General features: G+C 45.1%; 1 protein-coding gene and 1 long non-coding RNA gene across 3 annotated transcripts in view; one reads left to right on the forward strand and one right to left on the reverse strand.

Moving 5' to 3' along the window:
* Window positions 1–3,590, reverse strand: part of NFE2L3 (NFE2 like bZIP transcription factor 3) — a 41,996-nt gene extending 38,406 nt beyond the window's left edge. Inside the window, exon 1 of one of the 2 annotated variants that reach the window (XM_057733390.1) lies at window positions 2,739–3,589. In XM_057733390.1, the coding sequence (XP_057589373.1) occupies window positions 2,739–3,275 (537 nt within the window). In that variant the 5' untranslated portion in view covers window positions 3,276–3,589. Of the gene's footprint in view, window positions 1–2,738 lie in introns of both variants that reach the window. The other variant, XM_057733391.1, reaches the window with a different exon arrangement.
* Window positions 1,851–11,701, forward strand: LOC130852390 (uncharacterized). Its single transcript, XR_009053341.1, has 3 exons — window positions 1,851–3,266; window positions 7,740–7,888; window positions 11,104–11,701. It is a non-coding gene; the product is annotated as an uncharacterized LOC130852390 (long non-coding RNA).
* Window positions 11,702–18,500: the final 6,799 nt, after the last annotated feature.

The raw sequence follows: 18,500 nt of genomic DNA on the forward strand, positions 1-18,500 counted from the left end.
CCCTACTCCAAAATATTTCTGCACATGTACAATAATTATGGAAAGTTATACTATAAAACTGAAATCTCCTACAACTCAAATGTAAGCCATCAGAATTATCTATTTTAAAACAAAACAAACCTACGATGTTCCTATGGGGCACAGCACTCACTCTTTGAAGTTAACATTTATTGAGCATTTAAGATGGGACAGGCACAGTACTAGGCCTGTTGCATGGAATGAACTGTTTAATTCTCACAACAACCCCCCATAGTAGGTACCCTTATTCCCATTGTGCAGGTGAGAATGAAGCACAGATAGGTTAAGAAATGGCCCAAGGTCACAGAGCAATGCATGGTAGGACTGAGATCCCAAAGCAGGCAGTCTGGCTCCAACACACCCCACCCCCGTTAACAACCAACCAACCAAGCCAGACATACAGGCAAACAAGACAAAAGGGAATGCTGTGAGTGGTGACAGGTTAAGGAGGGTGGTTGAGAATTGGGGCAAAAGAGAACAACAATTACATCCCTGGCACTGGGCTGGCACTTCACACACGCTTTTCCTACTTAATTGGCACAACGCCCCTGAAGAAAGCATTACTTCCCACTCAACAGATAAGACACTGAGGCTTGGAGAGATTAAAGTAACCTATATGAGGTCACATTACTATGTGATGCCTCCACATCCAGGTTTGTGAATTGCAAAAACCAGTGTTGTTTTTTCAGCTCATTTTCTTCAGAGTCATGGTTTCAAACTGTAACTTTGGTATTATGGATGATATAATCTGCTTTTAAAAGTCGATCCAGCATTGGAGAGCAGCAGTGCTGGGGTCAGGAGTGGGGGGCACTGCCTTCCAGCTGCAAGCTTGCATACAAAACCACAGTACAGCGTAGATGCTTAATGTACCAGCCTGGGAGTCAGGAAGCTCAGGGTCTAGATCCACTTCTGGCACTAATTAACTGTGTTGGTTTAGCCAAACCCCCAACCTCGCTGGGACTCTATTTTCCGTAAGTACCAATTGGATATAAGGATGCCTGGCTTGTGGACCTTACAAGTGGCATGTAAAAGGTGTTACCGATAAAGGTGGATTGGCTGTGAAAACCGTGAGGTGCTCAACAGCTGATCACTGCCAGAATGAACAAAACCAGTCATCCCAGCAGCTACCATGGTCCTGTGTGGCAGGTCCACACATGCCAGCTGGGGAAGGAAAGACCAGAAGAATGGCCTCGTGTGAACCTCACCCTCTCCCCTAGAAAATCTGGGCTCAGTGCATCCAAGGTCTCGCTGGGCCTAGGTCCCCAGAGCTTCCCCCATGACAGGTTTGCTGGTCTAACTAGGTATTAACAAGGAGAGGCTGGGCGGGGGAGGGAAGTCCTTGAAGAGTGAGCAGCCTCGTCTCCCTCCAGGTCCCTGCACACTTTGCAGGCTGGTTGGCATTCAGCTGTGATGGAGGCGGCGTGCCATCTGGGGCAGCATTCAGCATTGGGTTTCATCCCTGTAAGTCACAGAATCGTAAAAGGTAGCAGTACAGCACGCACCACTCCTATAGGGGCAGGGGATTCAGGTGAGACCACACAACAGGGTAGAGACTGGGCAAGTGAGCTCAAAGAATCTTCCCCTCCGCATGTTGTGAACAGACAGGAGCCCAAGACCCTCACCAACCCCCACTTCATTAGTTCCGGCCCCAGGAAAAGGAAGGGATCAGATCTGCATAACACTGAATCACTCAGCACTTAGGCACAATGACCCCTCCAGGAGAGGGTGGAGAAGCCCGTCTGGCAACTGCCTACACAAACAGGGCAATTCTGAAGAGCAACAAACAAACCAGTCTGGCCCCAATTCCCATTTTGCGTAAGACTGCACTCCACAAAACAATGTCCAAGGAACTTCTGTTGATCAATACCAACTGTTAATACTAAGGTTTCGGCCAAGAGAAAATTAAAAAGGTCCCTCTGAAGGAACTCTGGATAAGGCGATTTTGTGGAAATTGCTGTGCTGTGTCTTTAGACTCCAACTCACCATTGGGAGCACCAGATACTTCAGTCAACAGATCTTAGTGAACCTGGTTTTAAAAGTAAGTTAAACTGAAGGGCTTGAACCTACAAACCAAGGGGAACTTGTTAGTCACTAGGTGACTGTCAGGGTACCTGTTTTCTTTATGCTAAAAAGGGATTACACAAGTTGCGGGGGGTAGGCGGATTGTTAGGCGTTGGGGATGGTTAGGTAAGAGCAGGTCCGTCTGCTGGCCTCGGAGCGGACACTGACCACAGCTCCTTAATCCAAGGAAGCAACAAAAAACGAACTGCAGTGGTTTAAAATCCGGAGGAGACCACCGCGTTGGGCCGGATGCGTGGTTCTTAAGAGAAACGTGCATCCTCCCGGAGGCCAAGGCCTCCTTCAGTTCCAGAAAAAGACATCTCAGCTTACACGAGGTACCGAACGAAGAGAGGGAGCCAGAACATTTCCAGCATACCGTCCCCCTTCCCCACCCCCGAACTACCCTGGATCTCCGTCAAACACAGGAAAGGTGTTCTCTGTAACCTAACGGATGACTTCACCCACTTCGTTCCCAGAAGCCTAAGAGCCACGCGACAGCACTAAGAGCCTTCGTTGGGATTCACAAAAAGGAGAGGCGCACAGTCGTGCGCGAACCCCCAACCTCCCGGGGACGGAAGGTGGAAGAACGCAGGTGTGCCCCCTCCAGGGCTCCCGGCCGGGCCCGCCAGCACCCCGCTCGCGTCTCGCGCTCCTGTTACCTCGCAAGCATATCCGCCGGCGTCCGACACTTGAGCCGTCGGTTCCGCGGGTGCTTTCTCCTCCTCCCCGGCGGCCAAGGGGCTACTGGGAGCCGCCCTGGGATCCCCGCCGCCACCCGGTGCAGCCTGGCTAACGTTCACGCCGGCGCCCACTCCTCCGGCCGACGAGGCGGCGGCGGCGCCTAGCAGCGCGTGGGTCCCGTCGGCGTTCCCGGCTGCCACGCTGTGCACCAGCCACGCGTCCACTCGGGTGCAGGGGATGAAGGGGACCCCCAGCGCGCGGACCTCCCGGAGCAGCCGGCCCTCCGGCGGCGCCGCGGTGTCCCGCTCCCGGCCCTTGGGGTGCAGCAACTCGGCGTGCCCCCACCTTCCCGAGGCCGGGAAGGAGCTGAGCTCGTAGGCGAGGCTCGTCAGGCCGCCCGGGAGCAGCAGGTAGAGGTCTAGGTCCAGGTCCAGGTGCAGCCCCGCCAAGCTCAGCAGGATGGTGAGGTGCAGGAGGCTGCCGCCGTCCGACCACCACGGCTTCAGGTACTTCATCCCCCGCCGCGCGCCCGGGGACGCCCCTGCGGGCGCCTGCGGATCCCTGCGCTCCGGCAGCCGCTTTGGCACGTGCGGCCCCTGCGCGCCGCCGGCACCTGCCCGGAAGAGACAGAAACAATGGACCCGGGCGCGCAGCGGCCGTCGTGGGCCCCCGGAGCCCGGCACAAAGGCAGTCCCACCGCAGCCGGCCCGGTGCCTGCGACTCCAGAGTAGCGGAGGAGGAACCACCTGGGCGCTGAGCTCGCCAGCCCGGCTGCCCACAGCCCCGCAGCCCCGCGCTGCAGCCAGGCCCCGCCCCGGGCCGCCGGCGCCGCCGCCAGGGACACGCCCACGGCCGCCCCAGGCCCGCGCCCGTGGGAGGAGCCCGCGCGGGGCGGGGCTCCCGGGCTCAAAGGCTCTTTATTCCGGGGGGAACGCAAAGCTTTCTGGGAGCAGAAGTTGTCCGGGGCGCGGAGTGGCTCCCAGCCCTTTGGTCGTGGGCTGGACGGTTGTGGCTGAATGCGCGGGGTGGGAGTAGGGGATCTGGGGTAAAGGTGGGTGGTAAGGGAAAGGATGTGTAGACTGCGGGTGGTGGTGGGGAATTGAGACACTGGGCAGCATGCAAAGGGCTTCCACCCACGTGAGAACACTGAGCTGGCACAGTAGGTGCAGATCCCAGAGCCACTCTACCAGCCGTGTGACCTTGAATAAGTTACTTCTTTGTGCCTCAGTTCTCATCTATAAAATGGGGACAGTGGTACCTGTCCAATAGGGATGTGGTGAGGTCAGAGGAGATATTATATGTAAAGCCCAGTTTGACATAAATTCTACAGCTGCCTAAGGATCAAACAGTGCTGTTCTGGTCCTTCCTGCCCGCCCCGCCCCCCTCCCCCCCCCCCCCCCCCCGCGGTTTTGTCCAGCTTCACAGGCTCCTGTCTGTGTCCTGGGCTACCCCTGCAGGAGGCTAGACCTGCCGTCACGGACTCCTTTGCCTCTGAAGTGAGGATTAAGAGCACCAGCGCTAGAGTTACCACGCATGAGTTCAAATCCCCTCTCCACTGCTTACTAGCCTTGACCTTGGACAAAATGGTCACTTGCTGTGCCTCAGTTTCCTCACTGTGAAATGGGACTAATAAGAGCATCCCCTCAGCACACCTGTTGTGAGCCCCAAATGAGGTGTGTGTATACCACCAACCACAGCACTTGATAGGTAGGAAGCAGTCTCTGAGTGTTACCCATTATTTGTATTAACCTATTCTCCAAGGTTTAACCCAAAGATACAGCCTCTGAATTTTCACCATTTGTGGTTCTCTCCCGCCATCTGTTCTCCCACAGTGATTGCTCCATATTCCAACATTGCAACACTTGGCACATTTCACTTTGCATTGTAGTTGAAATTGATCTGATTTGCCCATTATAAATTCTTGAGGGCATAAAACCTGTTTGGCTCACCTTTGTGCCCGAATGGTACCCAGCACTGGGCCTTGCCATTGTAGGTTTTACAAACTCTCACTCCCTTCCTGGGGGATTGGGGGGGGTGGTCAGGTAAGGAGGGAGAAGGTGGGGATGCCTACCTGAGGGTTGGCAGTTGTGTAAGAAGTTGAGCAAGACATGTTTTTGTTTTTTTTCTGTTTGTTTGTTAAGACTTGTTTTTAAAGGCCCCTTCCTCCACCTGGTTTTCTCCTCTGTCTTGGGGCTAGTGTTATGAGAACTTCACACCAGATGTCAGTTTCCCCAGTGAGAACCAGGGGAGCAGAAGCAGCCTTCTTAAAAGTCCCTTCTGCTTTAAGCTTTGGAAGGTGGGTTTATGGGCTGGTGAAGAGGCTGGAAAAGAGAGGCTTGCCGGGTTAGTGAGATTTGGGACAGTAGCCCTGTTCACAGCATTTAATTCATGGACAGGGCTTAGTTAATGTCTGCTGAATTCAGACATTTACCTCAGTGTTTACTGAGGACTCACTGAACTGCCTGATGCTGTGAAGGATAGGAAATGGAGTACTTTTGCTCCGTAAGTTTATGATTTCATTAGGGAGGGAAAGAATGTTCTCAAATGCCTAAATATTTCAGAGATATAAATGACTATAAAGGAAGTACCGTAAACCAGGTGAGAACAGAGATGGTACCTTTCTCAAGGTGCTATCTCCCAGAACCTTGCATACAGTCAGTGCTCAAACATTTTTTTTCAGTTGAATTGAGGCATTTACGCTTGAGATGCGTTTTGAGGGATCCAAACGGACTAGGAACAGGAAGCACCTTCAAACTTCCTTCCTAACATAGTTGGGGAAGGGGCTGACCTTTAAAATATGAGTTGATAATCATAATATCTGTCAGACTGCTCAATTCAAATGTGTGGCTTATGGACTGGTGAGAAGGAGGGCACAGAAAGGACCTTGAGGCAACATATTAAGCAGGAGACTCATAATCAATCCTATATGCCTTTGACCTTCGACATAACAAAAGCTCGCATTTTTAGAAAGGCAGAGAGTAGAGTGAGAATGGGTTTTTTGTTTGGTTGGTTTTTTTCTGTTTTTGTTTTTTTCTAGAATACCTCCACCTAGGAATAGCCAAGTGAAAAATATAATACATTGCCTTGTAAAAGCCTTGAAAAGTCATCTGTGTTTATTAAAATCCTTAAATCAGTGCTACTCAAAGGATGGTCCAAAACTGGGATCAGTCCACAAACTTTGTTTCTAGAGGTAAGGAACAGAACTTAGAGTGTTTAGAAATATTTATAGTAATGTGACATTATTGCAACAACCAAGCCATGGTCAGTGGGTTTGATTTTGTATACTTCTGTTACTTAATTTTTCTAGAAATATTTTTTTTAATTGTACAAAAGTATTGACCTATAATAACAGATTGCGGGGATAAAAGCTGGTCCTTCACCAGGATTAGTTTGAGAAGGACTGCCTTAAAAGCATTCTCTTGAGTTAGGCAAGTTCCAAGATGACTTCTCGTCCCCCCTTTCATTGAGTGTGGACTGAATCTGGTAACTCGCTTCTAACAAACAGAATATGGCAAAAGTCATGGGATGTTATTTCCAAGATTAGGTTACAAAAGGACTCAATGTCTTCTGTCTTGCTTACTATCCTAGTCTGTTCGGGCTGCTACAACAAAATACCATACAACTGGGTGCCTTATAAATGGCAGAGATTTACTGCTTACAGTTCTGAAGGCTGGAAGTCCAAGGTCAGGGTGCCAGCACAGTTAGGTTCTGGTGAAAGCCCTTATCTGGATTGCAGACTACTGGCTTCTTTTTGTATCCTCACAGGGTAGAAGGGACAAGGGAGCTTTCTCAGTGGCTTTCTTAAGGGCACTTATCCCATTCATGATGGCTCTGCACTCATCTAATCACCTTCCAAAGGCCCCACCTTCTAGTACCATCACCTTGGGGGTTAGGTGTCAATGCATGAATGTGGGGGGGACACAAGCATTCAGACCATAGCACTTACCTTCTCTCTCCATCTCTTGCTCTCTTCCCCTTGGAGAGGGCTGCCATGTTGTATCCCTATATAGAAGCTCATGTGGCAAAGCACTGGTATCTTCAGCCAACAGCCAGTGAGAACCTGAGGGCTGCCACAGCCACTCAAGCAAGCTTAAAGCAGATCCTTCTCTGGTTCAGGTTTGAGATGATGGTAGCCCTAGCCACCTCCTTGATCACAGCCTTGTGAAAGACCCCAAGCCAAAGGATACATCTAAGCTGCACATGGATTCCTGACCCAGAAATGACTCTAAGATAATAAATGCTGTTTCAGGCCACTAAGTTGTGGGGTAATTGGTTAGACAGCCTAACACAACCTGTGTCAGAAATGGACATCAGACAAGTGGAAGGAAAAACTAAAAATGCAACTGCCGTTGTGCAGTACAGTTAGTGATATTTTCCATGAATAATGTATAACTATGAAGTAACATTACAGTAGTACATTCTGGGCCCTTCATGTGATAATCTGGCTTACCCCTGTAAATATAAGATTGTAACTTGGAATGAAAGATATTACTAAAACATTGCCACTGTCAGCTGGTGTGAGGTGAACACAAGTATTGATATTTTCTCCCATGGCAATTCCTTTTATCTATCCAAAATTAGCAAGAAAGAAAACAGGTCAGAACCTTGGCATCCTTCCTTTGGAAAGTTTCTGCTCATATTAGCTACAAGAAATTTAAATTTGTGGTAGGAACTCCAAGGTTAAGCAAAAAAAAAAAAAAAAAAAAAAAAGAAATCCAGGATCAACAGTGTATTAAAAATCTGACATAAATTAAGATGTAAGTCATATTATCTAGGAGGAAGAATTAAGCCTAGCTAGTTCAAAACAGGCGTAGTCGCTAGAATTTAAATGACTCTGCAATTGAGACATTTTGCCAAAGGCTTCTGCAAAATACCTTCATGAATGGCCAAATTTGCAATCTAATACCTACCAGTCTTGGTGATGATGAACCAACTGATACTTCATGAAGAGGGAGAGTTTACCCTTGTTCTCTTTTTAGTCTATAATCCTTTGAAAGTTGCTTCGGACACGGGGATGGTGATGATCACACGTGGCATTCATTAGAGGAGCTGCAGCGTCCTGAACCCTGCTCTGTGCTGGGACCTTTCCAGGCACTATCTCATTTACTCCTCACAGCAACTCTGTGCAGTAGGTATTACCTCCATTGTGTATTGTCTAGATAAGGACACTGAAGTTTAGGGTCGTGATACCCTGTGCCCATGGACATGCCCTTGGTAAATGGCAGAGTTAGAATTCAAACTCACAATCACTCCACTTGCCACTGCAGTTCACACCTCCTCTGTGCTGTTGAGCTTGTTTATTCATGACTCAACCTCCTCCTGCAGGAGAGAATGCCCTTCTTCCCACAGCTTTTGAAATTGTAAAATCTGCTCACATTTTATCTTCTCTGCAAAGTTTCAGGGGGAAAGGAAGTATTAGTTTTGTCTCTCTGTATGATGCTCCTTCTTCTTGATCTTTTACACAAAAATAACCAGCCCTGTATTTCGAGCACACTGTGTGGTTTGGCTCTTTGGTGATCCCTGCAGTTTTGACTCCTATTGATCCATGTCAGCCTCAACTACCATCACTGACAAAGTAGGCACCCATTTGGTGACAGTCATTGGGATACAAAGATGTGCAAGACAAAAGCTTACAGTCTTATTAGGGAAGCAGGATGTGCACAGGGTGAAATGCATGCCACTGATCTGGGGGCATAATAATCCTCATGTGAGAAGTATGTTTAAGGCCAGGCCTGTGCCAGGGAACTGACAAGCTAAGTAGCTTTGCTGCCCCCCACCTAGTCTCTGTGGTGTGAGTTCTTAAATTCAGGTCAAGGTTCCAAAGTCTACAGTTACTCTGTCGGGGGCGGGGGGCGGGGATTGCAGGGACAGAAAGGAAACAGGAAGAGAGGTCTAGGGGATACTGGAGTGAGGCTGGTCAGCAGGGAATGAGAAATCTACAAGTTTGCAGTAGAAACATTTGGGAGCAAAGGGGAACTGCCATTGCCAAGCTTTGCTCTATCACATTGGGAATGCTGGACCCCTAAACTATTGTGGGCCTGTTCTGTTTAACCACCCACACAAACCTAGTCAGGGTGGCTAACCACTATAATAAACAACTCCCAGACTCAGTGGCTTAACCCAGTGAACATTTACTTTCTTGTTTCACAGTCTAGAAAAGGGTTAAGGGGAGTCTGTGCTCTTTGGGGCCGTCTGAGGGCACAGGCCCTCTTCCTATGTGGCTGTGCGCCTCTGGGTCCTCCGTGTCCTCTCCATTCAGCTGGCACATGCAGGAAGAGAGTGAAGAGCAAGCACAAGAGGATTTTATGGGCCAAGCCTGGAAGCGGCTCTCGTGACTTCTGCTCACATGCCACTGGCCAGAACTTGGCCACATGGCCTCCCCTAAGTGCAAAGGAAGCTGGAAGGTGGGCCAAACTGTCTCCCAAGACCAAGGGGAGAGGGTGGATATCTGTCTTTGGCACATCTGTCCCTTTTGCATTCTATTCATTCAGAAACCATTTATTCAGCACTACTGGGTATCTAGCTCTGACTAAAAATATTATTTTAGCCACTCACAGTCAATTAACACACAAATGCAAAACTAGAATGGTTTGTTCAAGGTAGAGCAGCACTTCACACTGACAGTCTGAGTGTTTAAGAAAAGCTGCCTGAAACATGGATGGACCTAGAGATTATCCTACTAAGTAAAGTAAGTCAGACAAAGACAAATATTATATCACCTATATGTAGAATCTAAAATATGATACAAATGCACTTATCTACAAAACAGAAACAGACTCACAGACATAGAGAACAGACTTGTGGTTGCCAAGGAGGAGGGGATTTGGGGGCGGGATGGATTGGGAGTTTGGGATTAGCAGATGCAAACTATCAATATTATATATAGCATGGATAAAAAACAAGGTCCTACTGTATAGTACAGGGAACTACATTCAATATCCTGTGACAAACCATCATGGAAAAGAATATGGAAAAGACTGTATACATATATACATGTATAACTGAGTCACTTTGCTGTACAGCAGAAATTAACACATTGTAAATCAACTATACTTCAATAAAATTATATTGAAAAGAAAAAAGTAATGCTACCTGATGAGAATGGTCAAAGCCGATGGTATACATGTGCCAAGAACTTGGGATTCCTCAGTCTAAGCCTAGCTTGGCCCAAGCAAGTTATTTTGGGAAGGGCACCTACATCTCTGGACCCTGTACCTCTCACCTGCAGTCAGAACTTGAATTGGACAGGTTTCTAAGTTCCCTTCTCACCTTGAGTGTCCCTGAAAGTCTTGGTGACCAGTGAGGAGTTATGTTAGATTACTACCAAATTCGTGTTCTCACTTAACTATGAAGCTTTCTGTCCTAAAGCACCACCGCACAGCTTTAGAAAAGAAAGCAAAAGATAATACACTCTACTCTTAATCATCTCCAACTAGAAGAAGAATCTGAAAGGCATCTCTTTCTGACAACTTTGCATCTTTGTGATGCATCTTCTTTACTTTTTTTGCACATGCCCCTGTCTAATGACATTTTAAAAGTGTAACACTCACATTGATCTTCACTCTTCGACTTTACACTACTGGATGACAGGGAAACAGCACATAAGTTGGGTTGTGGGAGAGTCACTGATCATTCACAAAGTAGAAAACCCAAGCAACCACCACTGAGAATTAATATAAGTGCAGTTTACAGAGGACCCATTTATTGCTCCTTTGCTATAAGAAATTCGTTTGAGGCCAATGACCCTGATCATTATTTAATAAGGTTGATGGTTTTTTTCAATTATCTCACAGAGGTTTAGTTTAGCACCTGAATTCTCTCATTTGCTTAATCATCTCCCTTAAGCATATTTGTATTTTTGATAGCAGCTATAATGTTCTCTTTGCTAATTCACATCATTAACCAATTCCTGCCTAACTGTTTCTTTGTCCTTGCTGGTTTTCTCTAATTCCTGGTTTTATCTTCCTGAATTCTGGAATCTATCTGATCTTAACTCAGCAGCAGCTTTCTGACTGCTAAAATATTGATACAGGAATAGAGGGCAGGGCTTACAGGGCCATCTAGATCTGCTTCTGAGCCCCTGCCAACCTCTGCCTGCCTTCACCCACCTTTTAAAAATGTTTTTGTTATTTTTATATTTGACTTTATTAAATAAAATATTTATTTAAAATTTTTCAACTTCAAATGTGAAATGTTGATTATAGAATATTTGCAATATATCAAGATTTATAGGAAAATATAACCAGATATCTAATTCTACCATACAAAGTAAATCACCAAAATTTGATGTGTATGACCTCAAGCAATATTTTTACTGAAATTAATCTCTTTTTTTTCCCACAGGTTTGAACATCATTTATATAGTCTCTTAAACATTTTGTATTTCACCTTGTCTTTTTTTTTTTAACATGGCTCTCGAAATTGTCCTTGTTGACTCATAAAAATTTCATATTTATCATATGCTGCCTTCACCCACCTTTTAAAAAGGTAAATACTAGTCATAGTTTCTGCTTGCTGACAAATGTTGTCTATGATACTGTAGTGGGTTGAACAGACCCCCCAAATTCACGTCACCACACCAAACCTCAGAATGTGACCTTTTTTGGAAATAGGGTCTATGCAGATGTAACTAAGGTAAGGATTGAGGTGACATCATACTGAATTAGAGTGGGCCCTGAATCCAATGTGAGCGTTCTTACAAGAGACAGACAAGGGCACACACACCTTCAGAGAAGGAGGTGATGCGAAGACAGAGGCAGAGACTGGAGCTAATGCTAAACAAGCCACCAGAAGCGGGAAGAAGCCAGAAAGGAGTCTCCCCTAGAGCCTTCAGAGGGAGCACGGCCCTGCCCACAGTTTGATTTCAGACTTTCTGGTCTCTGGAACTGAGAGAACACATTTCCGTTGTTTTAAGCCACCAAGGTTTTGTGTGGTAATTTGTTATGGCCTTTCTAGGAAAGTAATAAACATATTTTACAATTTTCCTTCTATTTTTGTTTTGTTCTTGTTATTATATAAGAACGATTTTTTTTCCCTGAGTAGATACTGGGATACTCTGGGTGCTGCCAAGTTCATGGCCACCTCAGAGCCAGGGTACAGGAAGGAGTGTCGCTGAAACAGGAGTTATGACATCAGTTACGCTGAACAGGAGGCCTGTTCAGGTAAGGACAGATGGGCGGGTAACTCGTTTTGGAAGCCACCTGAACCCTGTGCCTCGTCCCTATGTCTTACCTTCAAGGCTCCATCTGCACTGACTCCGCCCTGTCCTGTTCTCCGCCTCTCACCCACTGGGGGGCCCTGGCTTTTGTAAGAGAAGTTGATAAAAACTTATCTGTGACTTCCTTTCTACAAACTTGAAAAAATTTTTAGTCCTCCTCCTGATGACAGAAGTAGTATATTGTAAAACACCACCAGCAGATAATAGAGAAAGGAAACAGGAACTTAAAATCACCTAGAATTTCCCCATCCAAGATAACTACTGTTTTAACGTAATATACACATCTGTATTTATATTATTTTTATAAAAATGTTTATAATTTATATAATACCATATGTAAGTTATATAACAATTTTTATCAAAATAATTTGTTTTTGTAACAAATTAGTTTTTGTAACTGCTTTTTAAAAACCACCATAAGAAAATATAGTTCTACATTGTCATCTTTATAGGCTGCAAAATATCCCAGAACACAGATGTACCTTGATTTAGTTAAATAGTTTATGACTGATAAATGTTTACACGGTTGTCATATTCAATATTTTCACTATTATAAACAACTTCACAATAAACTTCTTTTATACATAATTTTGGGCACACATCTGATTATTTATATAGCATAAATTCCCTCCAATTTTTGAGTGAAAGAATATAAACTTTTGGAGGCATGAGCTATATTCTGCCAATTACTCTCCAGAAAGGACCAGGTATGATGACTTTGAGTCCTTTTCATCAGTCTATCCTAATTTTGAATTACAGTAAATATTCCCTCATTTTCTGAATAAAACTATGATAACTTTGCTATTACTAACATCTAGATTAGAAAGGATCTTAAAAAAGAGTTTCATACAGTAATCAGAATTTTTTTGAAGCACATTTTTCTTCAGTTGTTTTCTCTTTCCCCTTGTATCTTATTTCTGTTTGAAAGTGCTTTGTGATCACAGTGTGTTATTTACTACTTTGTGACTTTTACAAGCATCAACTAACTATGAACATGACTCACCGTGATGTATGTCTTTCTTAATTCAGTGGCAAGGGCGCTTTCCCAATTCTGTTGCACTACATCTCTCCAAACCTTCAGGATTGCCAAGATGAGTTAGGAAGAAACAGTATCTGGATCTGTTTCCTACAGCAGTGCCAATATTTGCTAAAACAAAGAGCTGGGACTACCCCCAATGGAATGCCATCTATCCTTGTCTTTGAGAGCCTGCAGGAAAATCATTTTACAGCCAAGAGATGGTTATTTGGCATAACTGACGCTGAAATTCAGCAAGGTGGCTTTCAGAGCTGAAACTGGCTGATGTAAAGAGAGACACTGCTACATGAAAATGGGAAGTATAGAAATGTGTTTCGTTTTTGAATCTACAAAGTAAGGATTATTTACTTTGCCAAAATATTTCCCATAGGGATCTTTTAATCAGCAGGATCACCCGGCTGATTTAAACATTCAGATAAAGAACATGTTATTTTTTTGTACAGCTTTTCAGGAAGTGAGCAGCTGGTAACATGAGACAGTTTCCTTCTCAGAGTTCCATTATTTCAACCATGCTGTTTCTTAAGCAAATAGGCTCCCTACTTTCTTCTACAATATATGGAAGTTCAGTTCTGTTGCAGTTTTAGGGTGGAGGCATAAGACACAGAGTCCAGCTTCTGAAGTACGGTTAGTTGCCTGACTTGGGTTCCAAAGGCAACCTGGCCACCTGGCTTCCTTTGAAGAAAACCCAGGTTCCTTTGAACAGCAACCTGAAAAATAATTGAAGAGATCATCTCAGGTCGGAGTGAAATTCTTCAAAATACATTTGACGGCTTTCAGGGCCTGGTCCTCCTCTTCCAGAGTGCTGCTCAGTGGGATGTTTGCCACTCAGAATTTCAGTCCATCTGTGTGTTGTCCAGCTCTCCCCTGAGAATACCTTCATTTGGGAACCTTGAACATTACACAACATTCTTATGATTCCCCAAACACTCTATTCAGTTATGTCACTTCTTCCAAGTTTATTTCCAGGAGATGCTGCCAGCCCTCAATAGGACCTTTACCTAATCTCGTTCTTCTCCGGAAAAAAGCAGTCATCCCAGACTCAAGAGGGCTGTAGGCCACCTCCTCTAGCTGTCCCTGCTGTAGGCTGGAAGGGACCAGGAGGGCAGATCTTCCTACACTGCTCTGCATCTTGGCCCAGGTTCACTAGATCCAGGTAACCCAGGAAGGTCCTGGCCACTATGAAAACATATATTTCAGCCCCCAAAGAAACACGGGTACATTTACCTAATGGCTTTTTATGTGGATTACATTTATGCATTCATTCAATAAATACTTAGTGAACATTCCTATGTGTCAGGTATTGTTCTGAGAACATGTTTCTGTGAATAAAACAAAGCCCCAGGTTTAATGGAGTTTGTAATCCACTGGGGGCAGACAGACAATAAACAAACAATTTCTCAGGAGGTGATACATGCTAAGAAAAATAAATAAAGCAGGGGAAAAGGGTTGAAGGGGAGGAGAGTGATGGTGGGTGTACAGGTACACACCTGTGTTACATAAGGAGGGAGATAGGGAAAGTCTGACCTGCACGAGGTGAGGGAGAGCACCACGCAGTTCAGTGGGGGAAAGCATATTCCAGGTAGTGAGAATAGCAAGTTCAAAGGCCCTGAGGCAGGAGAGCACCAACTGTGTTCAAGGAATAAGGGGAGGCCATGTAGTAGGCAGGGAAGGCAATATCAGGTGCAGATTCACGCTGGACATCACACCATGGTGAAGATTTTGTATTTTACTGAGTGGGATGAGAAGCCAGCAGAAGACTGTGAACAAGAAATTCATACATGTAAGACACTTAAAACACTGCATACAGTAAATACTCAAAATTCTAGCTTTCATTCTTACTTTTTTTTGACTCTAAAGGTAACCTCCATTCTGCTTTATGAGAATGATAATTTTTAGTCTAAAATACTGCAGAAAGGATAAAAGTCCTGATCTTACACATCAGATTTGCAGTTACCAGTTACCAGGGATGAGAGGAGGGGGAATTGGAGGAAGGTGATCAAAAGGTAAAAACTTCCAATTGTAAGATAAATAAGCACTAGGGATGTAAGGTACCATGTGATCAATATAATTACCACAGCTGTATGTTATGCATGAAAGTTGTTAAGAGAGTAAATCCTAAGAGTTCGTATCACAAGAAGACATTTTTTTCTTTAATTTTGTATCCATATGTTTACCTAACACATTGTGATAATCATTTCACCATGTACATAAATCAAATCCTTATGCTATGTATCTTAAGCTTATCTGCATAAGTGCTGTATGTCCATTATATCTCAATAAAACTGGAAGAAAAAAAACCTCATTAATATCGAAAAATCCTGACCTTACAACCTTTAGGTCCAATTTTAACATCCCACATTTACAAAGAGGATTGGTGATTAGAAAATTACCCCATATCCAAGACGAGGTTCTTTTAATTTGCTACTCTGCAATTTATTTTCTAAAAAAACTTCTTACTATGGACATTTTCAAACTTAATACAAAATTAGAACACCCAGCTTCAAGCAATTATCAACTCATGGCTAATCTTGTTTCTTCTGTATTACTATTCTCCTCCCCCTCCTCACACTGAATTACTTTACAGCAAATCCCAGATTTACCTTTCCATCTGTGAATGCCTCACTATACAGCTCTGAAAATAAAATCTCTCTTTTTTGTTTTACCATAATACCATTATTACACCTACAAATTTAACCGTAATTCCTCAAGATCATAAAAAATCCAGTCAGTCATCAAATTTTCCTGGTTGTCTCATTAATGCTTTTTAAAAATAGTTGATTTGTTTAAATTGGGATCCAAACATGCACATTGCATTTGGGTGGTAGGTCCTGTAAATCTTCTAAAATCTGACTATTCATCCCCCCTCTTTTTTTTCTTCTCATTTATTTGTGAAGAAACTTGGTCTTTTGTTCCTCAGATGTCCCTCGTTTTGGATTTTGCTGAATGCCTCCCCATGAAGTTGTGAATATGCTCCTCTATCCCCTTGTTTTTCCTTTAAACTCGTAGTTAGCTCTAGAGGCTTAAGTAACCAAGTTGGATTTTTTAGCAAGACCACCTCATGGGAGGTGCTGTGAACTTCCTGTTACAACCCATCAGGAGGTATGTCCTGCCTCACTTTCTCTTTCTCTTTTATTTGGTAAAATACACATAACATCAAATTTACCCTTTTAGCCACATTAAAGTGGTCAATTCAGTGGTATTCAGTACATTCACAATGTTGGGCAACTTTCACCACTATCTAATTCCGGAACTTTTCCGTCACCTCAAAAAGAAATTCTGCACCCATCAAGTAGTCACGCCCCATCTCCTCCCCCAGCTCCTGGCAGCCACGAATCTGCTTTTTGTCTCTCTCAATTTTTCATATGAATGGAATCATATAATACGTGGCCTTTTGTGTCTGGCTTCTTTCTTTCACTTAGCATACGTTTCCAAGGTTCATGCATGTTTGTAGCATGTGTCAGTACTACATTCCTTTTCATGGCTGAATAATACTCCATTGTGTGGATATTTTATTCATCCATTCCTCAGCTGACAGACATTTGGGTTGATTCCACCTTCTGACTTCTGTGAATAGTGATGCTATGAACATGCATGTACCATTCTGCTGGAACACCTGTTTTAATCCCTAGGAGCGCCTCTCTTTTTTGCGGCGTTAGGACTCACTGGTGGGTTCAGCTGGCCTCAGCCTGATCCATGTATGATAACGTCCCCCGTGGGCCTTCCATCTATTGATTTTAGCCACCATCGATGACCACCGCCTATTCCAACAGGGTCCCAACAGCACACTTCTCACAGAGGTCAAGGTGGTCTAACCATTTTTCTTTCAGTTAACATTAAAGCAGCACTGTTCTGGGCAACCAAGTTCATGCATTCTTCTGAGGGGAAGAAAATGGGAGAAGAGGGGCTGGTGACCAAAAAGCGTGAGAAAAGCTGCAGACGATGGACGCCCCTGCTGCAGACAGCAGTGCTCACTCACATGCTAAGGCCCCCAGGAAGCTACATAGTCAAAAAACCTGTTTAGCTTTGTTTAACCCTGTATTTCTCAAGTTTATTTGACTAAAAATAGTTTTTTCTTGATATTTATTCTTATTATCCCATTGGAACATGCTTTGGAGAAGATTGTTTTAGTGTCTAGCTTACTTAAAATGCTACTAATTAACTTATACATGTATCCTAGCTGTACAGAACCAAGCTGACAGTCTCCAGAAGCTTCTATTATCACTTAGTGGCCATAAGTTAACCGTATTCTTGCAAAATCCCTAGATAGCAGAGTTGGCCATGTTTCCAGCAAAGCTTCACCTGGGAACTGAACTGAGATTATGACCTTGGGAATGAATGCTTGAGCCAGAGAAGCAAATATGAATTTCACCCAGCACCTCCGTCTTAGGAGTGTTTGATGGCCACGTGTGATAAACCTTAGAGAAGCGCCACACTGAAGTGTAAGCCAGAGCAGCTTGTCGTTCCTCTCCGCGCGTCATTGCTTTCCTCCGCACACACCCCCAAACCATGCCAAGGTCCCCCTTTATGTTTCCCTGGGTCACAATGCTGGGGGCTCTGTCCCACCGCCCACACATCAGAGTGGGGAGATAATGCTAAACACATAGGTCACGAGGAGAGAGGGTCTGGCTGGCGCCTCGGTTGACTCTGAGATCAGGGATTTGAGAGAGTTCTTTTCCTGTAGCCACTTTAATGCATTTCACTTACTGGTTTGCTTTTTAAAAGTTTTTAACCAGTCAACCAGCCATGCAGAGCGCTGACGGTGTGATCTGTACCTCTGAGGCCAGAAGCATGGCGTGAAGATGGTGCCCGCCCTCAGCGTGGCAGCAGGGGCTCGTGGGGAGTGGGAGGAGGCGGGGGGGGGGGAGGAGCAGTGAGCAATCCAGTGTGGGGAGGCGTACAGCCCAGGCCATTTCACCGTTAAAAACAGGACCCAGCCCTGTGACGCGTGCGCTGTGCCTGGGGCTTCTGAGTAGAGGCGGTGATCAAGGGCAGCCAGAGTATAGCGTGGTTCCAGGGCAGAGGTTGGCTGGGGATACAGGGGAAGGGGCCTGGCCAGAGTTGGGCAGGGTGCCAGGACCCTGGCAGTCATCTGCCTTGGCCCTGGTGGGCTCAGGAATTAGGCAGGGCTGAGTATGCTTGAGGGAGCCCTCACTGGCTAAACTAGCAGGGCCTAAAAATGAACTTACATGACCTAATATCCAGCATCCTAGGACAGGGTGGCGTTGAGAGGCAGGATAATGGAGTGGTTGAGAGCAGAGATGTCAGTGCCAGACTTCAGGGTTCAAATCCTAGCTCTGCTACTCACTAGCTGTGTGATCTTGGGCAAGTCACTCTCCACTGCTCTGCTTCTGTCCTCCCAGGGAGGGGATAAAAGTAATACCTACCTTATATGGTTATGAGGATTAAAGGAGTTAAGATATGCAGAAGCACTTAGAACAGTGCGTGGCACATAGTACAGTGCTGAGAGTGACCTGTTATGATTAAATT

The sequence above is a fragment of the Hippopotamus amphibius genome, chromosome 4 (genome assembly GCF_030028045.1).
Source record: "Hippopotamus amphibius kiboko isolate mHipAmp2 chromosome 4, mHipAmp2.hap2, whole genome shotgun sequence".
Lineage (NCBI taxonomy): Eukaryota > Metazoa > Chordata > Mammalia > Artiodactyla > Hippopotamidae > Hippopotamus > Hippopotamus amphibius.